The 26,598-nt window shown below is 37.2% G+C and overlaps 1 protein-coding gene across 1 annotated transcript in view; it reads left to right on the forward strand.

Annotated features, from left to right (window-relative positions):
* The window catches only part of LOC311081699 (protein NLRC3-like), an 88,509-nt gene extending 62,168 nt beyond the window's left edge, over positions 1–26,341 (forward strand). Inside the window, exons 7-8 of the mRNA XM_084112327.1 lie at positions 19,293–19,339; positions 24,677–26,341. Of these exons, the coding sequence (XP_083968453.1) occupies positions 19,293–19,339; positions 24,677–25,212 (583 nt within the window). The 3' untranslated portion in view covers positions 25,213–26,341. The remainder of the gene's footprint in view (positions 1–19,292; positions 19,340–24,676) is intronic.
* Positions 26,342–26,598: the final 257 nt, after the last annotated feature.

Below are 26,598 nucleotides of genomic sequence, written 5' to 3' on the forward strand. Positions count from 1 at the left end.
GTCAGAACATCTCAAGGACCCCAAAACACCCTAGACCTCAGAGGGTTAAACAAAGATAATTTATTTTATTAATCTATCATATGAAGGAGGGCACGCATGTTTCCACTTAAAGAGAATGAGCCTCCTGGCCAATAGTGTAGTGAAATAGTGTAGTCTAGTGTAGTTGGTGTAGTGTATTCTATGAAGAATCTTGCTATGCATAAAACTGTGCTGGGTGCATATAGAGGAAGAATGTACTAAATCTATTTTATAATCCCACTCTATTTCAAGTATAGTGAACCCCAGCTCTTGTTCCCAAGTATTTTTAAGTCAAATAGAGGGGTCAAGATTTAATAAATCTATTAATTCATTAATTACAGAGATTAGCCCTTTTCTGCCTAACTAAGATAAAGAAGGGTGTCCATTTTATAATCAGGAGGAAGATTAGAAACTGATTTTGTACTAAAACGTCTGATCTAAAAGAAGCGAAAAAGATGTGTTTTAGGAAGATCAAACTTTTCTGACAGTTCTGAAAAGGATAAAAATAATCCTTTATCATAAAGGTCCTTGATGATACTGAGACGCCTAGAATTAACAAAAAAGGAAGAGGACCACTTCTCTATACTGCCTTATAAACATCAATTAAAGAATAATAATAATAAAAAACATTCTAAAGATATCTGTGTTTTTAATGCTGAATACGCCTAGATATCTGAATCCTTCCTGAGCCCACTTAAAGGGAAAATTATTTTGGGAAAGTGTCTCAGTTGCTAAATTGATAGGGAACAATTAGCTCTTTTGAAGATACAATTTGTAACCAGATGTGGCGGGGTAGTGGAAGGACAAAAGTTACACTTATGGACAAAAGAGCAAAATAAAGAGCAGACTACACCACCCAGTTCTGTGAACGGGGAAATTTCATACGACACACAGGTTCGCTACCACAGAGGACAAGAGATGTGGATCTGAATACAAAATACTTTTATTTTCACAACAATTATTATTTTAAATATATAAAAACTGTTGACTCAGGGGGCAAGAGTTTACACCACTTCGGTGTGCACCAGACCAAAAATAAAGAAAACAAACAAACAAACAAACAAAGACTTTCAGGCTGAGGCTTACCAGTAGGGAGCTAGCTGGGCAGTGAGTATCCTAATACCACACCACTCATCAAATTCTACTCCACACAAACACTCTCACTCTCACACTCGCTAAGTGAAGGAAACGCAGGTGCCAACGGCAAGACACTCTGTGAAGGAAACATCACCACCAAAAGGGCAAGGACAGCTAGCTTCCCTACATATTTCACAATTAGCCGCAGACACATGCATCAAGAAGTTATAGTAGAACAAGTTCAAACTATAAAAGAGGTCAACACTTGACAAATTACTGGCCACAGAAGTTAAACAGGCTGGTGTGACCTAAGGAGTTTACATCAAATTGCCATTGAAGCCTAGAGAACCATTGGAGCAGCCAACTGCTATAAACAAGAACAGAACAAAACACAACAAAATAAAGTCAAACAATACAAAATGAAAACAATTAATTGGACAAACAGATTAAATCACAGAAAACAAATCCAAAAGTAATTAAAGGGGTCATATAATGCCATTTTTGTACAATCTAATATGATTCTTTAGGGTATAAATTAAAAGTTTGTAATACACTTTAATTAAAAATTCTCATTAGTATTGTAAGAAACCACTCATTTTACCTGGTCAAAAACAGCTCTGTTTTCAGCACGCCGTTTAAGTGCATGTGTCTTTAAATGATAATGAGCTTTGCTCACCCCGCCCCTCTGTTCTGTGCGTACACCGTTTGTAACACAATAACACAATAACCATAACGCGTTGTTCATTATAAACGTGGAATTATGAATTATATTGAGAATGTAGAAAACATGCCGTAATGTACCCTGAGTGTAAACAGCCGCGTTCATCGTGAAGCGTGTAGCAAGCGATTTGCAAAGATTAATATAAATATTAATATAAAGGTTAATAAAACGTTACACTCACTTCTTCTTCTGGAGGTGAAGCAGGAACACGAATAGTTGGTACTGATCCTTTTTTCAGGAGCAAAAAGCTGTCTGGTGTGAAATGATTTGCACAAACATGAAAGCATGGTTGATCATTGGGAATCCCCGCGAGGGAATCCTGCATCAATGCTTTGGGAATATTCCTTCGAAAACAAAACTCAGCCACTGCGTCTTCAGCGGTGCGGATTTAGGAACATCAAAATGACTGCTGTGTGTGTTCCTTATTACACCCAAGAAAAGAACACCACAATCGCTTAGACGCCATTCTGCTCCAGCATATCAACAATGCACTATGATGACAGACAGCTCGCTTGAGGGCGGGTCTGCGTTAAAACGCTGCTGTCAATCAACAATCGCGGGAGGGGCGTCGATTTTGTGACGTCACAAAATCGATCGGCTTGATTTCAGAGAGTGTAAAACATAAGGAGATTTTAAAAAAAACACTGGATGGATTTTTATCATTTTATGATGGTTGTGTACAGGCACTGCCAACACACATTTCAGTACAATCAACTTGTAAAAGTGCATGTATCGTTATATGACCCCTTTAATGAAAACAGAAACTTATTGCTGGGCTTCCACTAAATACTCAAATCAAAACGTTTAGACAAAAGAGATTTGCTATTCTTAGGTACAGAATGTAACTCACTTTTCCACAGTCCCTAGGAAAAGCACTGACCAAAGAGAGCTAAAATAATAAACAAACAAACTGCTGGTGACGTTATAAGAAAAGGTGGGGCTAAATTACACCATTAAATGACGGCTCTGAGATTAGCCACTCATCACTTAGGCCACCAGCATTAGCGTTAAGCAATCTACAAATACTAAATAAACTAAAGAAAAACAAATCAGAGGGGACGTGTCAAAACAATACCGAAACGGTCACATCATAGTATAAATGGCAGCAGAACAAACAGTGCAGTCTAACAACGTTGTCTAGGGAGCATTTGTCCCGCAGGACTTTGTAACAGCTGGGAAAGTTATAGTCAAACTTTTCCGCCCCCTTTGGTGTGTGTACCCAGCCTATATGAATACCGATTTTTGTTTCGGGGCCGTGGTAACCCCAAGAGGAGACGAAGGAGAAGGGGTTGCAGAGCTGGCGTTCAGGTCGGGATGAGGCTGGCTTCGTGGATGGGGGTGCCCAAGCTTTTTTGCGGGTGGCGGCCACAGTGGCTGCTGCCGGTTTTTCCCCGGGATATAGGTGCTGGGGTTGCCTTCGGCTTGTTCTGCCCGTTGAACGAGATCCCCTTCGGTCATCATGGGGCGGTGGTGGAGACGCAGTCAGGAAATTGCAATTTGTGGCCGACCTGCCTGACCAGTGATTGACCGCACGGCACCACTGCAAAATCACGTGATTGTACCAGGTGTTTGCGCCCACTACAACTTGACATTAAGGAGGCCGGCCTGCCATCATCGCTCCATTTAGCGCTGCTAAATGCTCGTTCCATCACTAATAAGGCGCATGCCATCAATGATCTGTTCACCAAGGATAAGATGGATTTTATGTTTCTCACAGAAACGTGGCAAAAGGATAAGGAAGCTGTACATTTAAATGAGCTCTGCCCTGCAGGCTGCTCTGTGATTGGGACACCTCGAACGGCACGCCGAGGTGGCGGCCTTGCTGTTGTGTATCGTGACAGATTCTTATGCAGACCACTGCATAAGATGAAACCACTCTGCTAGATAAGATGAAACCACCTTCTTGTCACAGTGATGTTCTCCCAATTATGCTGTTTAAGCAAGTTTTTAATAGTATTGGCCCCTGTGTTATAGAAATGATCAATACTTCTCTTTTAACTGGTGTGGTTCCTAACTTTTTTAAACATGCTATTGTTGAACCTGTTCTTAAACAGCCCATTTTAGACCCATCGCAACCCATGAATTATAGGCCTATATCTAAACTGTGGTAGCAGAGCAGCTTACTACTTTCTTAGAGATAAATTATATTTTTGACAAATATCAGTCAGGTTTCCATAAAAAACATTCTACGGAAACTGCACTAATTAAAGTTTTGAGTGATATTTTGATGTCAGCTGATTCTGGGAAGCATACAGTGTTAGTTTTATTGGACCTTACATCTGCCTTTGACACTATTGATCATAATATTTTGATTAATATATTGCTATTATATTACGCTAAATTATCCAAATTGACAGAGTGTGTTAAAGATATAAAAGATTGGATGACTCGTAATTTTCTTTTATTAAATCCATACAAGACAGAGGTAATACTTATCGGTTCAAAAAACCGCCCACAGAACCTCTCACAATACAACTTTGACATCGTAGGATGTCCTGTTACTTTATCCTCTACAGTAAAAGACCTGGGTGTTATACTCGATTGTAACCTGTCATTTTGCAGCATGAACATCTACAGAAAAGGAAGAGAGGAGAGATTGATACATACCCAGGTCAGATGCGTCTTTTGATTTGCGCCATTTCCTCTCCGCTGCCCTGAGTTCAGTCCGGTGTTCACGAAGAACCTCAGATAACCAGGGGTTAGAGGGAGTAGCGCGTGCTGGCCTGGAGGAGAGAGGGCAGATAGTGTCTAGAGAAGAGGTTAGAGTGGAGCATAAGGTATCCGTTGCGGTATTCACATCCAGAGATGAGAATTGTGAGGGTGGGGGAAGAGAAGATGACACGGCAGAGGAAAGGTGTGAGGGAGAGAGTGAGCGCAGGTTTCGCCTGAAAGTGACTGGAGGTGGGGTTGGAGGTGCAGGGGTAGAGAGTTTTAGACTGAAAGTAATGAGGAAATGATCTGAAACATGGAGAGGTCTCACCAAGATGTTCTCTGTGGTGCAGTTGCGTGTGTAAACCAGGTCCAGTTGGTTGCCTGATTTGTGAGTACCTGTGGTGATGAGTCGTGTGAGATCGAAGGAGGCTAGGAGGGAGATGAAGTCTGCTGCATGCGGCTTTTCGAGATGGATGTTGAAGTCACCGAAGACTAGGAGTGGGGTGCCGTCCTCAGGGAAAGTGGACAGCAGCACATCCAGCTCATCCACAAAGTTACCCAGCTGACCTGGGGGACGATAAATGACTACAATATGGATCTTAATGGGAGTTGTAAGTGTAATAGCATGATATTCAAATGAGTTGTTGTTGCATAGAGAAGAGAGCGTGGAGTATTTGTAATTGTTAGAAACGAGGAGCCCTGTACCCCCACCCCTCCCAGACTGGCGAGGGGAGTGAGAGAAGGAGAAATTGTTAGAGAGAGCAGCGGGGGTTGCTGAGTCTTCTGGCCGGATCCAGGTCTCAGTCAAGCCTAAGATATTAAGAGAAGAATGAGATGCAAAGGCTGGAATGAAGTCAGCTTTATTGACTGCTGACTGACAATTCCATAGACCCACGGAAAGAGAGAGAGGAGTGTGTGAGGATGAGAGAATGGGACGCAGATTGGCAGTATTGCGCTGCCTTTTGCACGTGATGAAAGGGCGTTGCCGAGAGATAACAGGAATGTATTGAAGGCACATGTTGATTAAGGTGAACAATAAGATAAAAAGAGTGAAGGAAAAGGGAAAAGGAGATACTTAAGTGCCTTTCTGGTGTCCTTGCTCGGTGGAGTCGCGCAGGTAGAGTCGCTGGTCTTTACCCGAGTCGGTCTGAACACGAGGAGGCTGAACACGAGAGCTGAACGCTTCCGCTGACGCTTCCGCGACAGCGCGCAAATTACACAGATATACAGATAAAGCTTTCACCGCTTGAGTGAGATCATGGTTTTTCCACCTTAGAAACATTGCTAAGCTACGTAATATGCTATCAGTTTCTGATGCAGAAAAGTTAGTTCATGCATTCATGACCTCGAGACTAGATTACTGTAATGCTTTATTAGCCGGTTGTCCTGCATCCTCAATAAACAAGCTACAGTTAGTCCAAAATGCCGCCGCTAGAGTTCTTACTAGATCAAGAAAATATGATCATATAACACCGATTTTATCATCACTACATTGGCTACCTATAAAGTTCCGTATTAATTATAAGGTATTGCTACTGACTTATAAAGCCCTAAACGGCTTAGCTCCAGTCTATTTAACGGATCTTCTATCACCCTATAATCCATCGCGCTCTTTAAGATCAATAAATTCAAGGCTTTTGGTCATACCTAGGATATCCGGAGCAACCAAAGGAGGGAGAGCATTTTTACATTTGGCTCCAAAACTCTGGAATAGCCTTCCTGATACTGTTCGTTGCTCGGACTCACTCTCCCAGTTTAAAACTAGATTAAAGACGCATCTTTTCAGCCAGGCATTCATATAATATTGTTAATCTCACAGTTTCAAACTACAATCCGGCCTCTAGTTCATAAATGCCAGAGGAGAACTGGCCCCCGACTGAGCCTGGGTTCTCCCAAGGTTTTTTTTTCTCCATTAGGTCACCTGATGGAGTTTTAGGACACCATTAGGTTACTTGGAGTTTTTCGGTTCCTTGCCTCAGTTGGGGATATTTTGGGGATATTTAATTTTATTCTATCAATCAATAAATTCCACTAGAAACAAACTTTGTTGTATTATTTTATTTTAATACTGTGAAGCTGCTTTGATACAATCTGTATTGTGAAAAGCGCTATACAAATATACTTGATTTGATTTGATTTGATTTAATAAACTTAAGGATCTAATAGGGATATCTGGATCAGCTTTAAAATGGTTTTCTTCTTACCTTTCCGGTAGAAGTTTTAGTGTTTTTATTAATCAGATCATGTCAGATATTGCAGAATGCGCTTTAAAATTTTGGTTCTTACTTTTAGAGCCCTACAAGGACAGGCGCCCCCTTACATCTCTGACCTGATACTGCTGCGTACGTCCTCACGTAGTCTGAGATCAACAGGTCAGAGATTTTTAGTTGCCCCCCACACACATTTTAAAACTAGAGGGGACCGTTCGTTTCAAGCTGTGGCACCTCGGCTGTGGAATGCATTGCCTCCTTCCATACGCTGCTTTGATTCAATGGAAAATTTTAAAACACAGTTAAAAACTCTTCTATTTAAAGAGGCTTTTAGCTAGACTGTAGGGTGGTTAGGCCGGTCTTATGGGTATTTCTGTTTATTTCTGTTTTATTTTTTTGCTTTTGTTATTCATTTTTGGTTATTCATTTTTGATAATGTATTGAAATGTATTTATAAATGTTGTGTATTCCTCCATTTGTTGTGAAGCACTTTGTGATTTTTATCTGTGAAAAGTGCTTTACAAATAAATTTTACTTAATTACTTACCAATCCAGACCCTAACCTGGCTAAAACAAATACATCCCCACTTTAATAGTGCATGTGTACTAGCAGCAACATTAGCCACACAGTTAGGTACATACCTCCCGCAGAGCTGCGCGCGCACCCACACAGAAACGACCGTGACAATGACGCATACCCAGGTGGCCTGAACTCCGCCTTAAATAGGCCAGGGATGGCTGCCAATAGGCTCAGGTGACAACCACAAATAATAGGGTGGGATCTAACCCGCCTTGCCACACAGAGTTTGTCAAATTATTGCCAAATAACAATGAAATTGGGTTAATTATAAATAAAAGAAGGTTGTCTGCATAACGGGACAGATTATAAGAGGTTCCAAACTGGGTAATGCCCTCAAACTTTTCCTCACTTCGCAACCAAATTGCCAGTGGCTCAATAGCCAAGGCAAATAATAGAGGCGAAAGGGGGAAACCTTGGTGTGTGCCTCGATGAAAGGGAAAGGCTTTAGAAAGTGTTGCATTGGTTTGCACAGATGCTACAGGGGAGGAGTATAGTAATCAAATTCATGATATAAAATTGGAGCTGAAACCAAATTTATTTAAACTCAAAAACAAAAACTCCCACTCTACCCTGTCGAATGCCTTCTCAGCATCAAGAATGGTATTAAAAAGTCTTCTGGTATTATAAAATGATAGTCTCCCAGTCATGAAACCTGTCTGGTCAGGGGAAATAACAGCAGGCAATGTTTGCTGAAGGCGAAGGGCAAGAACCTTAGATAGAATTTTAAAGAATATAAAGGATAAATATTCTGAATGTTCTGATCCAATCTGACTTCTGACCAGTAATGCTGCCTGAATCATAATCACACACTGTTCGTTCATTGGTCAGAGGAGAACTGAGCGACTGAGCCTGGGTTCTCCCAAGGATTTTTTCTCCATTCTGTCATTGATGGAGTTTTGGTTCCTTGCCACTGTTGCCTTGGCTTTTGGCTTGCTTAGTTGGGGACATTTAATATTCAACAATATTATTGATCTGCCTTACTTAAGGTGGACGATGACACAATTTTCTTCTAGAAACAAACTTTGTTGTATTATTTTCATGTTATCACAGTGAAGCTGCGTTGATACAATCTGTATTGTAAAAAGCGCTATATAAATAAATGTGACTTGACTTGACTAAAGTCCACATTTAACAATGAAATTGGTCTGTAGCTACTGCAAAGCAATGGATCTTTATCTTTCTTAAGCAACAATGAAATGGATGCCTCAGACATGGTTGTTGGGAGCCGGGACAATGGTAAAGGCATCAGGGCCAGGAGATTTGCCATTCTGAAGTGAATTAATTGCCTCTTGTACTTCTGTGGTAGACACAGGCCTGCCCAAATCATTTGTGGAGCCATCGTTAACGTAGGGGAATTGGCAGCGTTTGTCACGCGCAGCTGAACCGCAGCTTGTGTACGTTTAAGTTTTAGTTTTTGAGGTTGTGGTCAACTAAGTAGGCTATGGAGTCTGTGGAAAATCTTACTAAATCTTACTAAAACATGGTGAAAGGTTATGGTAGGACAACAGTTAAATGCACTGATTATGATTTGAATGTAAAATAGTGTATGTACTTAAAAAATATATCACCTCTATATAAAATAAAAATAAAATAAAGTTGTCCTCCGAAGAGGGGGGGTGGAGGTGAAAAAAAAAAAACTTTGACAGATTTTGTATATTTTTTTTAATAAATAAATATTGATAGGTAATTGACACCTGAATTATCTTTTTTATTATATATTATCTGTATATTTATTACATATTAGCACTCATCTCCATGAAAAGCATTCTGCAAAAGAGAAAAACTTTACGAAATCATTTAGATTGTTGAAATATCTGATACACATCTAATTTACAAATATTACCCATCATAAACATTGTTAATACAGACGTATTGTAAATGAGCAAATTCCGAAAAAAAAGGTAAAAAATACAACAAAATCATGCACATCATAGATGTATATGCTGTATGTGTGCTATATATTAATCTGTCTATTACCTTTCTATATTGAGTTGAGTTGTTTGCTCGTGGGCCAGGAAAAGGTTGTCAAAAGCATTTTTAAATGACTTGCCATCGGCACCAAGAGCCACTGCAACTTCATCCCATGCTTTTTCCTTTGCCTGCAAGTCTTTATAAAGCACATTATCAAGTCAAGTCAAGTATATTTGTATAGCGCTTTTCACAATACAGATTGTATCAAAGCAGCTTCACAGTATTAAATTAAAATAATACAACAAGGTTTGTTTCTAGTGGAATTTAATGATTGATAAAATCTAATTAAATATCCCCAAAATATCCCCAACTGAGCAAGCCAAAGGCAACAGTGGCAAGGAACCGAAAAACTCCATCAAGTGACCTAATGGTGTCCTAAAACTCCATCAGGTGACCTAATGGAGAAAAAAAAACCTTGGGAGAACCCAGGCTCAGTCGGGGGCCAGTTCTCCTCTGGCGTTTATGAACTAGAGGCCGGATTGTAGTTTGAACTGTAAGATTAAAATATTATATGAATGCCTGGCTGAAGAGATGCGACTTTAATCTAGTTTTAAACTGGGAGAGCGAGTCTGAGCAATGAACAGTATCAGGAAGACTATTCCAGAGTTTTGGAGCTAAATGTGAAAATGCTCTCCCTCCTTTGGTGGTTCTGGATATCCTAGGTATGACCAAAAGCCTTGAATTTAGTGATCTTAAAGAGCGCGATGGATCATAGGGCGCTAGAAGATCCGTTAAATAGACTGGAGCTAAGCCGTTTAGGGCTTTATAAGTCAGTAGCAATACCTTGTAATTAATACGGAACTTTATAGGTAACCAATGCAGTGATGATAAAATTGGTGTTATATGATCATATTTTCTTGATCTAGTAAGAACTCTAGCGGCGGCATTTTGGACTAACTGTAGCTTGTTTATTGAGGATGCAGGACAACCGGCTAATAAAGCATTACAGTAATCTAGTCTCGAGGTCATGAATGCATGAACTAACTTTTCTGCATCAGAAACTGATAGCATATTACGTAGCTTAGCAATGTTTCTAAGGTGGAAAAAGGCTGTTTTTGTAACATATGAAATATGATTTTCGAAAGACAGGTTGCAGTCTAGTATAACACCCAGGTCTTTTACTGTAGAGGATAAAGTAACAGGACATCCTACGATGTTAAAGTTGTATTGTGAGAGGTTTTGTGGGCGGTTTTTTGAACCGATAAGTATTACCTCTGTTTTGTCTGGATTTAATAAAAGAAAATTACGCGTCATCCAATCTTTTATATCTTTAACACACTCTGTCAATTTGGATAATTTAGCGTTTTCATCTGGCCGTGATGAAATATATACTTGAGTGTCATCAGCATAACAATGGAAACTAATTCCATGTTTCCTTATAATATTTCCAAGTGGCATCATATATACTGAGAATAACAGAGGGCCTAACACAGATCCCTGCGGCACTCCATAGTTTACTGGAGTTATGATCGATTTTTCTCCATTTAAATGGAGCGGTCTGATAAGTATGATCTGAACCAGCTTAATGCTTGTCCTTGGAACACCAGTATAATTTTGTAGTCGATCTAAGAGTATTGTGTGATCTATAGTATCGAACGCAGCACTAAGATCAAGTGAAACTAGTATTGAGATACAGCCTTGGTCAGAAACTAAAAGTAAATCATTTGTGATTTTAACGAGCGCAGTTTCAGTGCTATGATGCGGCCTGAATCCTGACTGAAACTTTTCATAGATATCATTTTCTTGCAAGAAAGAGCCCAGTTGAGCGGACACCACTTTTTCTAATATTTTAGACATAAATGGAAGATTTGAAATGGGTCTATAATTTGCTAGGTTATTATGATCTAATTGTGGTTTCTTAATGAGAGGTTTTATAACTGCCAGTTTAAATGTTCTTGGAACATGACCTAAAGATAAAGACGAGTTAATAATATTGAGGAGAGGCTCTTCCACTACAGGTAACACTTCTTTCAGTAGTTTAGTGGGTATAGGATCTAATAAACATGTTGTTGTTTTAGATGAAGTGATAAGTTTATTTAACTCTTTTTGTTCTATAGTTGTAAAGCACTGTAATTGTTCTTGCGGGGTGATAATTGAGGCTGAATTATAAGGCGCAATTGAAGATTGAACGTTTACAATTGTGGTTCTGATGCTTTCTATTTTCTCAGTGAAGAACTTCATGAAATCATTACTACTGAACTGTAACGGGATATTTTGTTCGGGTGACGTCTGTTTATTTGTTAGTCTAGCCACGGTGTTAAATAAAAACCTTGGATTATTTTGGTTATTTTCTATTAGTTTGCGGAGGTGCTCAGCCCTGGCCGCTTTTAGGGCCTTTTTATAACTTGACATACTGTCTTTCCACGCGATTCTAAAGACCTCTAAATTAGTTTGTTTCCATTTACGCTCTAAAATACGGGTTTCTCTCTTTAGAACATGCGTATTGTTGTACCATGGTGCTTTAATTTTTTCTCTGACCTTTTTTAATTCAATAGGTGCAACAACATCCAATGTTCTAGAGAGAATGGTGCTCATAGTGCTAGTTAGTTCTTCTAGTTCATCTGTTTGTTTGGGTTCAGGCAGCAGCTGAGACAGATCAGATAAGCAATTTGAGAAATTATCTATGGTGGATGGAAGGATTGTTCTGCCTGGTTGATAACGCGGCGCCGCATGACATATTACAGCAGTACGTAATATGCAAGTTACCATGTAATGGTCAGTGACTTCATCACTTTGCGGTATAATATCTATATCGGTTGGATCGGTTCCATGTGATATAATTAAATCGAGTGTATGATTAAGACGATGAGTTGGTCCGGTGACGTTTTGCTTGACCCCAAATGAATTTAATAAATCTGTAAACGCAGCCCCTAACGCATCATTTGGATTATCTACGTGTATGTTAAAATCTCCAACAATTAATGTTTTATCGACATTGACTAATAGGTCTGAGAGAAAATCTGCAAACTCTTTTAGGAAATCAGCGTAAGGCCCAGGCGGTCTATATACGGTAGCCTAGGGATAATATATAGAGATAATAGGGATGTTTTTCTAACATCTAAGAGCGTAACATTTAGTACAAGTACTTAAAACGTAATAAACTTATAACCCGTTTTCTGAGTAACATTGAGAATATCTCTATAGATTGTTGCAACACCGCCGCCACGACCAATCAGACGGGGCTCGTGCTTATAACAGTATCCAGGAGGAGTAGACTCATTAAGACCGAAATAATCATTTGGTTTAAGCCAGGTTTCAGTAAGGCAAAGTACATCGAAGCTATTATCTGTGACTATTTCATTTACAATAACTGCCTTAGGTGTGAGTGATCTAATGTTTAGAAGACCTAGCTTTAGAAATTGTTTTTGTTTACTAATAGCAACATTTTCTGTTTTAATAACAATTACATTTTTCCTAGATCCTGCAGTAGATTTATTATTTGATCTCACTAAACGAGGAATAGACACGGTTTCTATGCAATGCACTAGTATTTATATCAGTTAAATTGGTGCAGCAGAGACTATGATTTGGACTTTTGGTTACTAGTCATTATGTGGATCATAAATAACTTTATGCTTTATGGAGTGTCGTCCATTATTTTCATCTTTTCAGGTGCACTCTGAAGACCACCATGCTTTTGTTTATGATTGTTAGCATGACATCTGTTCTTATGCCAATATATATTAGCATTACCTAGTTCCCTTCAACGGGTATCTTAAAGGATTCAAAGAGAGGGAGAAAGAGACTGGTATACAAAAATAATCTCAGTTTCTTTCTATTTGTATTGTCCTTCCCTGGGTTACAAAATAGTGTTTCACACTGTATAATATCCCACTTACAACATACCACACAGCATAAATATATAAAATAAAGTTTTACCCACAGCAATAATTCAACACATTTAAGCAGGGAAGACACAAACAAATAGCACAGTACATCCCACATTAATGAACTAAATCATTACATAAATACATTAATGAATAGCTACCTTGCACTAAGGATCCCCGCTCTTAGTTGCATTAACTACTGGTGCCCTGCTCGGCTTCTAGGCTTCCCGTTTGAGACCAAGGAGGCTGAGAATGAGGAGGATAGCTCTATTAAAGTGCGTCCTCGGTTACCGAGCTTCCTAAATTGCACGCAACAGTCAATAAACAGATGCTTACCATTCCTGTTTACAGCTACAAACAGCAATACGTCGCCACTGTGAATGAAAAGCTCTCGTTGCTCCAGCTCACAGCTGAGAACAAGGAGAGAGACGTTAACGTGTGACTTCACTTCATCAGTTCAAGGCATCATATTTTGTGTATTAAATGCTGCCAATAATAGGCGCTTACCATCCCTGCTTTCGTCTGAGAACAAAGGCGATGCGCCAACCAGTATCAATGAACCACTCTCGTCCAACTTTTAACAAGCTGTGCTTGACGCAGAAGATGAGAATTCTAATTCCTGTGTGAATAGCTTTCACCAGCTCGCACTTGACGCACGTTAACCGGGCCAACCAAACAATTCATCAACCCTGCACGCTGCTTTTATCTACTTCCTAGTTCCAACCACACCCTATAGTACCTGAGTGGAAAACTAAGCAAAGGAGGTTAGCCTGCAACAGACGCCCTCTGTAGGAAGGGAGCAGGTATAGATAGCCTACATAGGCGTCTAGCTCTTAACAAAATACACTTCATCCGGTCATATATATATATATATATATATATATATATATATATATATATATACAATGAGGAAAATAAGTATTTGAACACCCTGCTATTTTGCAAGTTCTCCCACTTAGAAATCATGGAGGGGTCTGAAATTGTCATCGTAGGTGCATGTCCACTGTGAGAGACATAATCTAAAAAAAAAAATCCAGAAATCACAATGTATGATTTTTTAACTATTTATTTGTATGATACAGCTGCAAATAAGTATTTGAACACCTGAGAAAATCAATGTTAATATTTGGTACAGTAGCCTTTGTTTGCAATTACAGAGGTCAAACGTTTCCTGTAGTTTTTCACCAGGTTTGCACACACTGCAGGAGGGATTTTGGCCCACTCCTCCACACAGATCTTCTCTAGATCAGTCAGGTTTTGAGCAGAGTTTGAGCTCCCTCCAAAGATTCTCTATTGGGTTTAGGTCTGGAGACTGGCTAGGCCACGCCAGAACCTTGATATGCTTCTTACAGAGCCACTCCTTGGTTATCCTGGCTGTGTGCTTTGGGTCATTGTCATGTTGGAAGACCCAGCCTCGACCCATCTTCAATGCTCTAACTGAGGGAAGGAGGTTGTTCCCCAAAATCTTGCAATACATGGCCCCGGTCATCCTTTCCTTAACCCCCAGAGGTCGACGGTATCGCCGGCGATACCAGCTCGCTTTTTTTTATCAGTGTAAAAGAAACTCATAAATACTCTGTTGACTTTGATTTTCCATAGGAGTTTCATACATCAATCGATTCTGTTAAATGTGTATTATTTTTGTGTATACTCACAATAAAAACAAAGTGTGGTGCTTTTTGCCAAATAAAGAAAAATAAACACGAAGCGAGTTCTGCCTTCTCTCTGTCCGTGTAGTCCATTCTGAAACACGTCCGAAAATGAATCATAACTCAGCGAATACTTCTCACACAGGCATGTGAGTTATGTCTTTATGAAGCTTGAAATCTCTTCTTTTAAATGAAGTAATTTATATAAAAAACAAATGTTTTCAACTCATGTAATCCGTTTGAAAGCAAGGAGAGGTACCGTTTTTCCTTCTGCCTCATTATCTCTATAATCAGCTGCGGCCGCCCCGCCCCCGGCGCGATTCACATGTAAATAGTTTAGGTGATCTAGTATGCATCGCATACGCCCCCCGATCAATGCCATAAAAACACAGTTTCTATCAGACTTACTGATAGTTCATCGCGTTTTGAGTATGGCACGCTTCTCCGGTAATGAAGACGCCATTCAGATGATTCTGGACAGCGAGGAAGAATGCATGATACCGGGTTGTTTCCTCAGAGGAAGATTGTAACTCAGACGACGAACGGCAGCATATTGAAGAGCGAATTCCGCCGAGGACACAATTTCGGAGTAAGTTTTACTTAAAAGTCTTTTGTCTTTTATTTTTCGTGTTCGCATTTATGAGGAAAAAAACAATATTACGTGACAGTTCTCCATTATGGACGCGAGCGCTCTAAGCACTAAAAGACTTTCAAACATTCACAGAGACCTCAAAACAGAAAGTACAAATCCTTTCTTTAAAACGAATTTCGTTTTGTATCAATTGTATCTTCATTTTAATAATTTTTTCATTAACAAATTTCCTGGATTTAAAGTAAATATAGGCTAGCTAGCAATCACAACATAAGGTCTGAACTGGAGATCATCATGAACCAGACCGTAGCCTACTCGCCTCACATGTCTAAAAAAATTTGAAATATATTTACAGAAAGCTGGTTCTAAACAAAACCATCCAAAACAAAAAAACTATGTAGCCTAATAAATGTGCATTTCTCCGGTGCGTTCACTAGCCTACTGCGAAGATCGCGAGTCAATAGCCTATCGTCAACTTCATCTTTGCCAGAAGTTAAATTTAAATCGCGTGTGTGAATGAATGATGATGTTTTAGCAAACTGTATTGCTATACTGAGATGAGTAAAAATCGACTGAAATATGTTGAAATAAAATGTAGGCTATTTGTATAAGCAACGTATTAAACGGCAAATTAACAATATGCACTAATATTTCATGAAAACAACGTTACAGTCAGGCGAAATATGAAAGACAACATTTTGTTTAGTAGATTTGGGTACAGTTTTTACTGTAGAATATTCTGCCTCGTCAAATAAGCTTTTGTTTAGCAATTTCTATATATAAAATAGCCTACTATTTTTGTCAAAAATAAAGTCATCAACTAAGATGTTAGCTGTTCCAATGTTGGCTATATTCAAAGTAATGAATACATAGATAAAATGTAGGCCTATAATCTTTTTTTTTTACAAAGAAAGAGTACACTTGAAATATTGTTGAAATTGTAATTATTGTTGTTGTAACCTTTTTAATAAAATAGCAAAACATATTTACAAGATAGATGTAAGCAAAATCTTAAATGGTCAATATAAGTCTTCTTCTAAATATATCTTTTGTCCTTGCATTGTGGCTCAGTCAGTTTCACACCTGAGTGAATGGCTCATCATTATGCAGAGTGGGTGGGACATTGTATTTCTCAGGTGTAAACCACTCCTCGTTCACGCCCCCTCGCATATTGGCTTTCCAAGCAAAACCTGTTTTACATCAATTCAAATCAATGTATGGTTTTATGTGAACGATAAAGCAAGACTATTTTCACATAATTTTGAAGAAAAAACTATAGGCGACCACATCCATTAGTCAAAAGTCTTATTGCCACATATTTAGTATGTGTTTTGTGGCCTTATTTCTGCAACTTTCATTTTTATTTTTTCCAATAACCATGCATAAACATTATTCTCTTAAAAATTCAAACATATACATGCATGTTGATCAGATATTTTGGTAGCCCTGTTTGTGCTATATAGAGTGAATTTACACCTTTGCCATTAACATGTTTATAAATAACTGAAAAAAGCACAAATGTCAGAGCATGTCAGAACACCTCCAGGGCCCAGAAAACAGCTCAGACTCTAATACAGTGCAGTCGCCCTGTCCCATGTGCAGAAAAACACCCCCAAAGCATGATGCTACCACCCCCATGCTTCACAGTAGGGATGGTGTTCTTGGGATGGTACTCATCATTCTTCTTCCTCCAAACACGTTTAGTGGAATTATGACCAAAAAGTTCTATTTTGGTCTCATCTGACCACATGACTTTCTCCCATGACTCCTCTGGATCATCCAAATGGTCATTGGCAAACTTAAGACGGGCCTTGACATGTGCTGGTTTAAGCAGGGGAACCTTTCGTGCCATGCATGATTTCAAACCATGACGTCTTAGTGTATTACCAACAGTAACCTTGGAAACGGTGGTCCCAGCTCTTTTCAGGTCATTGACCAGCTCCTTCCGTGTAGTTCTGGGCTGATTTCTCACCTTTCTTAGGATCATTGAGACCCCACGAGGTGAGATCTTGCATGGAGCCCCAGTCCGAGGGAGATTGACAGTCATGTTTAGCTTCTTCCATTTTCTAATGATTGCTCCAACAGTGGATCCCGAAAGAAGTCTTTGTATAAATTGTAGACGAAAAGCTGCTGTTCTGCTTTGCAAGTTTATCAGACCCTGTCCACCTTCTTCTTTAGGCAAAAATAAAATGCTCTTTGTAATCCAATGTAATTTATCCCAGAAAAAATCCACCAGTAAGGCTTGAATTTCATTCAACATTTTCACAGGTGGATCTATACATGCCAACTTATGCCAGAGAGAAGATGCAATTAAGTTATTGATAATTAAAGTACGCCCTTTATAGGACATGTTTGGGGCCAGCCATTTCCATTTGGCTAATCGACCTTTATTTTTTTTCAACAATCCCTTCCCAGTTTTTCTGTACAGTGTCCTCATCTCCTAAAAAGACCCCTAAGTATTTTAAACCTCCTTTACTCCAAAATAAACCATCAGGAATGTTTAGTTCCTCTCCAGTCCAATTTCCACATATTAAAGCTTCACTTTTGTCCCAGTTTATTTTAGCAGAAGATAAAACTCTAAAATCTTCAAGTAATTTCTTTAATATCTCTATATCTTTTCTGACTGTTGACTATTACAATCACATCATCAGCATAAGCGGATAAATGAATGTTACAGTTAAAACCAGGTATATTTAAACCAGTCAAATTTGCTATTATCTGCTGCAATAATGGTTCTATGGCTAATGAGTAAAGCATTCCTGATAGCGAACATCCTTGCCTGACACCTCTACCAACCTTGAAAGGAGTGCATAAGCCACCGTTCACTTTCAGCACACTCTCAACATCAGTATACAGCATCTTTACCATTTCCACATAATCTTGGCAGAAACCAAAAGCTGCTAAGGTTTTCCATAGGTAATTATGTTCAACTCGATCGAAAGCTTTCTCTTGATCCAGAGAAAGCAACGCACAATCTAAATTAAACAACTTGGAGACTTCTAGAATATCCCGCACTAAAGAAATATTATCAAAAATGACCCTACCAGGTATGCAGTAGCTCTGGTCCGGATGAACAACTTGCTCCATTACCTCTGCCATTCTATTTGCCAAACTTTTTGAGAGCAGTTTGTAATCTGTGCAAAGAAGCGACACAGGGCGCCAGTTCTTAATCTCCGTCAGGTCTCCTTTTTTCGGGAGGAGTGTAAGAACTGCTCTACGGCAGCTCAACGGCAGCCGCCCTTCAGCCAAGCTTTCATTGAGCACCGCAAGCAAATCCTCCCCCAACACTGTCCAGAACGACTTATAAAAGTCTACTGGAAGACCATCGATGCCAGGAGCCTTCCCGGACTCCATGCCCTGAAGGGCCTTGTTCAACTCCTCTAGGCTCATGGCCTTACGGAGTTTCGTATTGGCATCCTCAGACACCTGTGCCAAGTTTCAAAAAAAACATTGTCAGTGTCAGGGTCTGCAGCACATTCACAGCTGTACAGCTTTTCATAAAAACAAACTGCTCTCTTTCTAATATAAATAGGGTCAGATAATAACATGCCAGATTCGGAGCGCAGCGCGTGAATTAATCTTTTCTGCCCATTCTTTTTTCCCCAAATTAAAGAAAAATTTTGTTGGAGCATCCATTTGGTCAATATTCTGAAAACGGGACCTAACCAGAGCTCCTTGCACCTTAACCGCTAAAAGATCACCAAATTGAGTTTTTTTCATTGTAAGAGCTTCCAAAACATCCTCCCCCCCAGTTGATTCAGCTAACTCCTGTAATTTGACTATTGATGTCTCCAAGTTCTTCATGGATTTAGATAACTGTACAGTAATATTTCGAGTATGCTGTTGACAAAATTGTTTCATTTGAACTTTACCAAAATCCCACCACTGAGAGAGAGAGAGAGAGAGAGAGTGATTGTGTGTGTGTGTGTGTGTGTGTGTCTGAGAGTGTGTGCGTGTGTGAGTGTGTTTACTGATTAACTGTGTGTGTTTTGTAGTGTGGATCATGGAGGAGAGATCAGGTTTACAGCAGGACCACGAAAATGTACGTCTACACACACACACACACACACACACACACACACACTCACATTACACACACACACACACACACACACACACACACACACACACACACACATATTCATTCACACTCTCACATACAGACACACAAACTCACACACGCACGTACACAAATTCTCTATCACACACACACTCTCACTCTCTCTCTCTCTCACACACACACACACACACACACACACACAGTCACACACTCTCTCACACACACACACACACACACACACACACACACACAGTCACACATTCACACACACACACACACACTTCTGATGATCTGTTGTGATATTAGTACGAAGAGTTTTGAAAATGTAATTCTTGCTTGTGAAAATTGTGGCAAAGTAATTAAAAAAACTGTAAAAGATCAGACAGTTTCATAATTCCTGATTACAGAAATATTTGAACATAAGAATCCTATCTTTTCTGTTTGGTAACCGTGGCGATTTCAGTCAGATCCTCATTCAGGACAAAAGCTGTTACAGAATGATATTTCTTTAGTGCTTTATTATCATCGGTTGCTTACAATCCTAAATGAACGAGTCAGATCTGAAATGAAGACTCAAGATAGAAAGTTTCTGTAATTAAGTTGGCTTGAGAAAGCCAACTTCCTGATATTGTATTTAAACTTCCTCTTCTTCTTCTTCTTGTTCTTCTTATTTTTCTGACCGCAAATTTTTAGACATTAACTCCTCCTAGACCGTTCAAGCTACATACTCCAAACTCGGGTCAGACCTTCATACTGTTCTGACTTAGTGTGCTATATCTTTTCAGGCTGGTTTGGTGTTACAGTTTTTTTTTTTAAATTAATATTAAAAATCCTAAAAATCCCATAGACTTTCATTGACCAAAAGTCCATGTCTGTTTGAACTATGTTTTATGTAAACTGCTAGAAGCCATTGATACTCAATTAAGCTTTAAGCTATCTATGTTCTTTCTAACTAATAACTAATCTATCTATCTATCTATCTATCTATCTATCTATCTATCTATCTTCAAAACCTTTCCATCTATATATCGATCTATCTATCTTCAAACCTTTTCTTTCTATCTATCTATCTATCTATCTATCTATCTATCTATCTATCTATCTATCTATCTATCTATCTCAGGGAACTACACTAACCTTTTCCACTGGTGGCACTTGCGCTACTAACTTTTTCAGTTACTGGCGCAAAACATGATTTGGTCGCACAAATTATTTATAGTAAGCCGCTCTGGATAATAATGAACAATAATGAAACTGTATTGCATACAGATGTGCTTTTTATTTTACTTGCCATCTTTTAAACCACATGCCTTGTTGTTTTTGTTTTCTTTAACATTGGTTGGGATAGATTTTCTGCATTAGAAAATACAGTACACAATAAAGTGCAATATGGATTTCAACATGCTATGGTTGGCACAGATGGGCAGACTCCTGAACTCTTAAGTAGTGATGCGATATTAATATTGCCGTTATGGCATAACACAGTAAAAAAAAACAAAAAAAAAACAGGAACATTGTGTACAATTAAGATAGGCTACTTAATTTATTATTCCAATTAGGGGTGGGCGATATGGCAAAAATATCATATCACAATTTTTTTCAGGAAAATCACGATTTTATCACGATTCTTTTTTATGTTGGTTTTACTATTTGTATTTTGTGACTGAGCATTACAGCCAAACTAATGTCCAGATTTTAAAAACAAAGCCTTAGGTAAAAAAAAAAAAAAAAAAAAATGGCAGACAGGGGCGAAGATAAAAATATTTGTCATTATTTGTTATTAAATATTAAGATCAAAGATACACATTACACATACACAACTTAATATACAAAGTGTATTAAGTGTATTAAAATGTTTTCAGCTTCAGTAGGTGTATTTAACAGTAGCATTGAAGAAAGTAATTAAATGAACAAATATGAAAATAAAACAAAACAGACTTCACTGTATAAATTATACGTTGATACTTATTAAAGCTACTATTAAAGTTATCAGTCAATAGCAGTGAGTGATTTTCTCTTTGCATTGTGTTGTTTTATTAACATTAAAGGAATAGTTCTCTTAAAAATTCAAATTGTCATAATTTACTCTCTCAAGTTGTTTTAAACTCGAATAAGTTTCTTTCTTCAGTTGAAAATAAAAGTTATTTGGAAGAATGTGGGTAACCAAACAGTTGATGTACCCCAGTGACTTAGTATATTTTTCTCCTATGTAAGTCAATGGGCTACTGTTTGGATAGCCACATTCTTCAAAATATTAATATTAGAAAAATATTAGAAAATATTAGAAGGAAATTAATAAAGGTTTGGAACAACATTAGAGTGCGTAAATGATGAGATAATTTTTATTTTTGGGTGAACTATCCCTTTAAGGACAAGCGGCAGCGTGTTTACTATTGCTACTGTCTCTTTAAGAGTTGCGCGCGACGCGTCTAATATACACGCATTTGACAAGCAGATTTACTCAATTTTCTCAAGTTTGCTTTCACTTTAGACATAACCGACTTTGTTTATGTAAACATTGTGTGTATTTAACAGTATAAGCACAATAAGACTCGAAAGATAACTTAGTCCAGTATCCAGGCGCTGGTACTAGACAGGCTTTTAGTGCATGTGAGCTTCACATGTACGCGCTGAGGAACGCACACGTTAGAACACGTTAAAATATTAAACGTATTAAATAATAAATGTTAAACTATAGCCCGTCAATTTTCATTTTACAATTCTCTTCTCTCTCTGTGTGCGCGTGTCCGTGTTTGTGTGAGAGAGAGCTCGCGCAGCACTGAATGGTAGGCTACGTTTTAATCTAAGTAACGGTCGCGGAGCTGAAGCCAACTTGATGTTTTAAATGCTCAGAGCACGTTATAAAACGTATTCTTAAAATACACATTTCTGTTTTAATAAACGCTCATAGTAAATCATAGCATAGGCTATTGCCTAAAACATAGGTACAAAAATAATCAGTGATACATTTGCGACCCATTAAAAATTAGGGTCGCAATGGCATTTCAAAAGGTCGCAGTGTAGTTCCCTGTATCTATCTATCTATCTATCTATCTTCAAACTGTTTTTATCTATCTTACTTTCTTTCCAACTAATTTTTCTTCCTTTTTTCTTTCTTTCTAACTGATCTTTCTTTCTTCTCTTTCTTCCTAACCTATGAATCTATCTTTCTAACTATTCTTTCTTTCTTTCTAACTAATCTTTCTTTTTTCTTTCTATCTTTCTTTCTAACTAATCTTTCTTTCTTTCTTTCTTTCTTTCTACCTAATCTTTCTTTCTAACTAATCTTCCTTTCTTTCTAACTAATCTATCTTTCTTTCTTTCTAACAATCTTTCTTTCTACCTACTCTTTACTTCTTATTTCTATCTATCTATCTATCTTTCTATCTATCTATCTTCAAACTTTTTTATCTATCTATCTATATTTTTCTGTCTTTTTCTTTTTCTTTCTTTCTTTCTTTCTAACTATATCTATCTTTCTCTCTAACTTATTTTCCTTTATTTCTAACTAATCTATCTTTCTTTCTTTCTTTCTAACTAATCTATCTATCTTTCTCTCTAACTTATCTTTCTTTATTTCTAACTAATCTTTCTTTCTTTCTTTCTAACTAATCTATCTATCTTTCTTTCTTTCTAACTAATCCATTTTTATTTATTTATTTCTAACTAATCCATATTTCTTTCTTTCTTTTTTACTAATCTATCTTTCTAACTAATCTATCTTTCTAACTAATCTATCTTTCTAACTAATTTATCTTTCTTTCTAACTAATTTATCTTTCTTAATCTATCTTTCTTTCTAACTAGTCTATCTTTTTTTCTAACTAATCTTTCTTTCTTTCTAACTAATCTATCTTTTTTTCTTTCTTTCTTTCTTTCTTTCTTTCTTACCCATCTTTCTTTCTAACTAATATATCTTTCTTTCTATCTAACTAATCCATATTTCTTTCTTTCTTTTTTACTAATCTATCTTTCTAACTAATCTATCTTTCTTTCTAACTAATTTATCTTTCTTTCTTAATCTATCTTTCTTTCTAACTAGTCTATCATTTTTTCTAACTAATCTTTCTTTCTTTCTAACTAATATATCTTTCTTTCTTTCTTTCTAAATAATCTATCTTTCTATCTAACTAATCCATATTTTTTTCTTTCTTTTTTTACTAATCTATCTTTCTTTCTAACTAATTTATCTTTCTTTCTTTCTAAATAATCTATCTTTCTTTCTATCTAACTAATCCATATTTATTTTTCTTTTTTACTAATCTATCTTTCTAACTAATCTATCTTTCTTTCTAACTAATTTATCTTTCTTTCTAACTAATTTATCTTTCTTTCTAAATAATCTATCTTTCTTTCTAACTAGTCTATCTTTTTTTCTAACTAATCTTTCTTTCTTTCTTTCTTTCTTTCTTTCTAACTAATATATCTTTCTTTCTTTCTTTCTAAATAATCTATCTTTCTATCTAACTAATCCATATTTTTTTCTTTCTTTTTTTACTAATCTATCTTTCTTTCTAACTAATTTATCTTTCTTTCTTTCTAAATAATCTATCTTTCTTTCTATCTAACTAATCCATATTTATTTTTCTTTTTTACTAATCTATCTTTCTAACTAATCGATCTTTCTTTCTAACTAATCTTTCTTTCTAACTTATCTTTCTTTCTAACTTATCTTTCTTTCTAACTATTCTTTCTTTCTATTTCTTTTTTCTTACTTTTTCCCTTTCTTTCTTTCTTTTTCTTTCTTTCTTTCTTTCTTTCTTTCTTTCTTTCTTTCTTCCTAATCTTTCTTTCTTTCTTACTATCTTTGTTTCTTTTTTCTTTCTTTCAAACTAATCTTTCTTTTTTCTTTCTACCTAATCTTTCTTTCTAACTAATCTTTTTCTTTCTAACTTATCTTTCTTTCTTTCTTTCTAACTAATCTATCTTTCTTTATCTTTCTTTCTAACTAATCTTTCATTCTCACTAATCTTTCGTTCTAACTAACCTTTCTTTCTTTCTAAATAATCTTTTTTCTTTCTAATCTATCTTTCTAACTAATCTTTCTTTTTAACTTATCTTTCTTTCTTTCTAACTAATCTATCTTTCTTTCTTTCCTTCTCTCTAAATAATCTTTTTTTCTTTCTTTTCTAAGTAATCTTTCTTTCTTTCTAACTATTATTTATTTCTAACTAATTTATCAATCAAAATTTAAACTACTTTAAACTTCTAACTACTTTAAACTTTCTCAAACTATCTGGTCCGGCTTTCTCAAGCCAACTTAAAGTTTGTCTCAACAAACTTTTTTTTCTAGTTCACCGATGTGTTTTCTCTCCATCAGATTCTCATCAGTTCACTCTGGATCTGAACACAGTGAATACACGCCTCCGTCTGTCTGAGGAGAACAGAGAGATTACTGAAACTGACAGTGTCCAGTCGTATCCTGATCATCCAGACAGATTTGATGTGTATCCTCAGGTGTTGTGTAGAGAGAGTGTGTGTGGACGCTGTTACTGGGAGATTGAGTGGAGTGGGAGAGGTGTGTTTATATCAGTGTCATATAAGAGCATCAGCAGGAAGGGATCGGGTATTGAGTGTGTGTTTGGATCTAATGATCAGTCCTGGAGTTTGTTCTGCACTTCCTCCAGTTACTCATTCACACACAATAACATTAAGACTGAACTCCCTGTAAAGCCCATCATCAGGAGAACAGGAGTGTGTAGAACAGGAGTGTGTGTGGATCACAGTGCAGGAACTCTGTCCTTCTACAGCGTCTCTGACACACCGAGCCTCATACACACAGTCCAGACCACATTCACACACACACTCTATCCTGGGTTTTGGGTTTGGTCTGGATCATCAGTGAAACTGTGTTGATGAATGAGAATAGACTGATGAGAGATTCTACCCATAATGCTTTGAGCTGCATGATAAATCAGTAACAGTGAGATGTTCTAGAGTCTCTTATTGTCTCTTCATTACATTAATAGCACAGCTGAACTTCTGTCAGTGAAATACAGAGAAACAGACAATGATACACAGAGAAGAGAGAGGAAATATGAGACACAATGAGACTCACTGAAACATGTCTGGATGATACGAGCAAAACTAGACTTTCAACTCTAAACATTCAGAGATGTTTAATCTGAACTTCTCGGATCTGTTCAAAACATGATTCCTCTGCTTTGGGTTATGTGTGTATTATTAAAGACGCTTCTGCTGTAATATATTGTGTACTGTACTAACCCTGTTAGTGGGGGGTTCTGGACTGATCTTTATCTTTTTATTATTTGTTTTATTTTTGATGTGTGATTGTTTATTAATTTTACTTTTCTGATTGTTTTTCTCTGTTGCTGTGAAAATTCAATAAATAAATCATAAAACAGAGACATTTAAAGATGTGTGTGTGTGTGTGTGTGTGTGTAGTGATCATGTGATGTACAGCATTTATCATATTATTATAGTTGTTGTCAGGGTTGTGTTTAGTTTTGCTGTTTTTGTTCATATTTGAGTTTCCTCTTGATCTTTATTCCTCTGTTTCTGATTATTGTTCTGTGTGTTTATTTACACTCCTGCGTGTGTGTGTGTAGTGATCATGTGATGTACAGCATTTATCATGTTATTATTATAGTTGTTGTCAGGGTTGTGTTTAGTTTTGCTGTTTTTGTTCATATTTGAGTTTCCTCTTGATCTTTATTCCTCTGTTTCTGATTATTGTTCTGTGTGTTTATTTACACTCCTGCTTCTGTTCAGTTCATCACACACACACACACACACACACACACAGTCCTTCATTAATGTTGGTCAAAAAAAAAAAAGTGAATCAACATGCACCAATGCTACAATTTTCTAAATGTCATAATCATTTGTTAATAAGCAAGTATTCATTACTTCAATGATATCATTGTATTCTACCTTTAATTATTACATTGTTTAAATTAATACATCTTTCGCAAACTGTGTGATTTTGAATATGTACATTTCTGAAATGCATAACTTAGACAGTTTCCTCTGATAACAGACTCTAGATTATAGTAGTGTAGTGTTTTGAGTTTTGTGATTATTCCAGCAAACTTTGTCCTCCCTCCCAGAAATAAATTTAATCTATTTCTATTTTATTTGTGTGTGTCTGTGTTTTTTTTGTTTTTTTTTTAAATATTGTATTGAGTTTTATGGCTGCTTTTTTTAGTTGTCCAATCGCGTCCCGCTCAAAGCTTAGAACAGCTTTGGATTTGAGCGAGACAGGTATGTTGCAAATGAGCT

Source organism: Abramis brama (assembly GCF_963993115.1).
Source record: "Abramis brama genome assembly, chromosome: 4".
NCBI lineage: Eukaryota > Metazoa > Chordata > Actinopteri > Cypriniformes > Leuciscidae > Abramis > Abramis brama.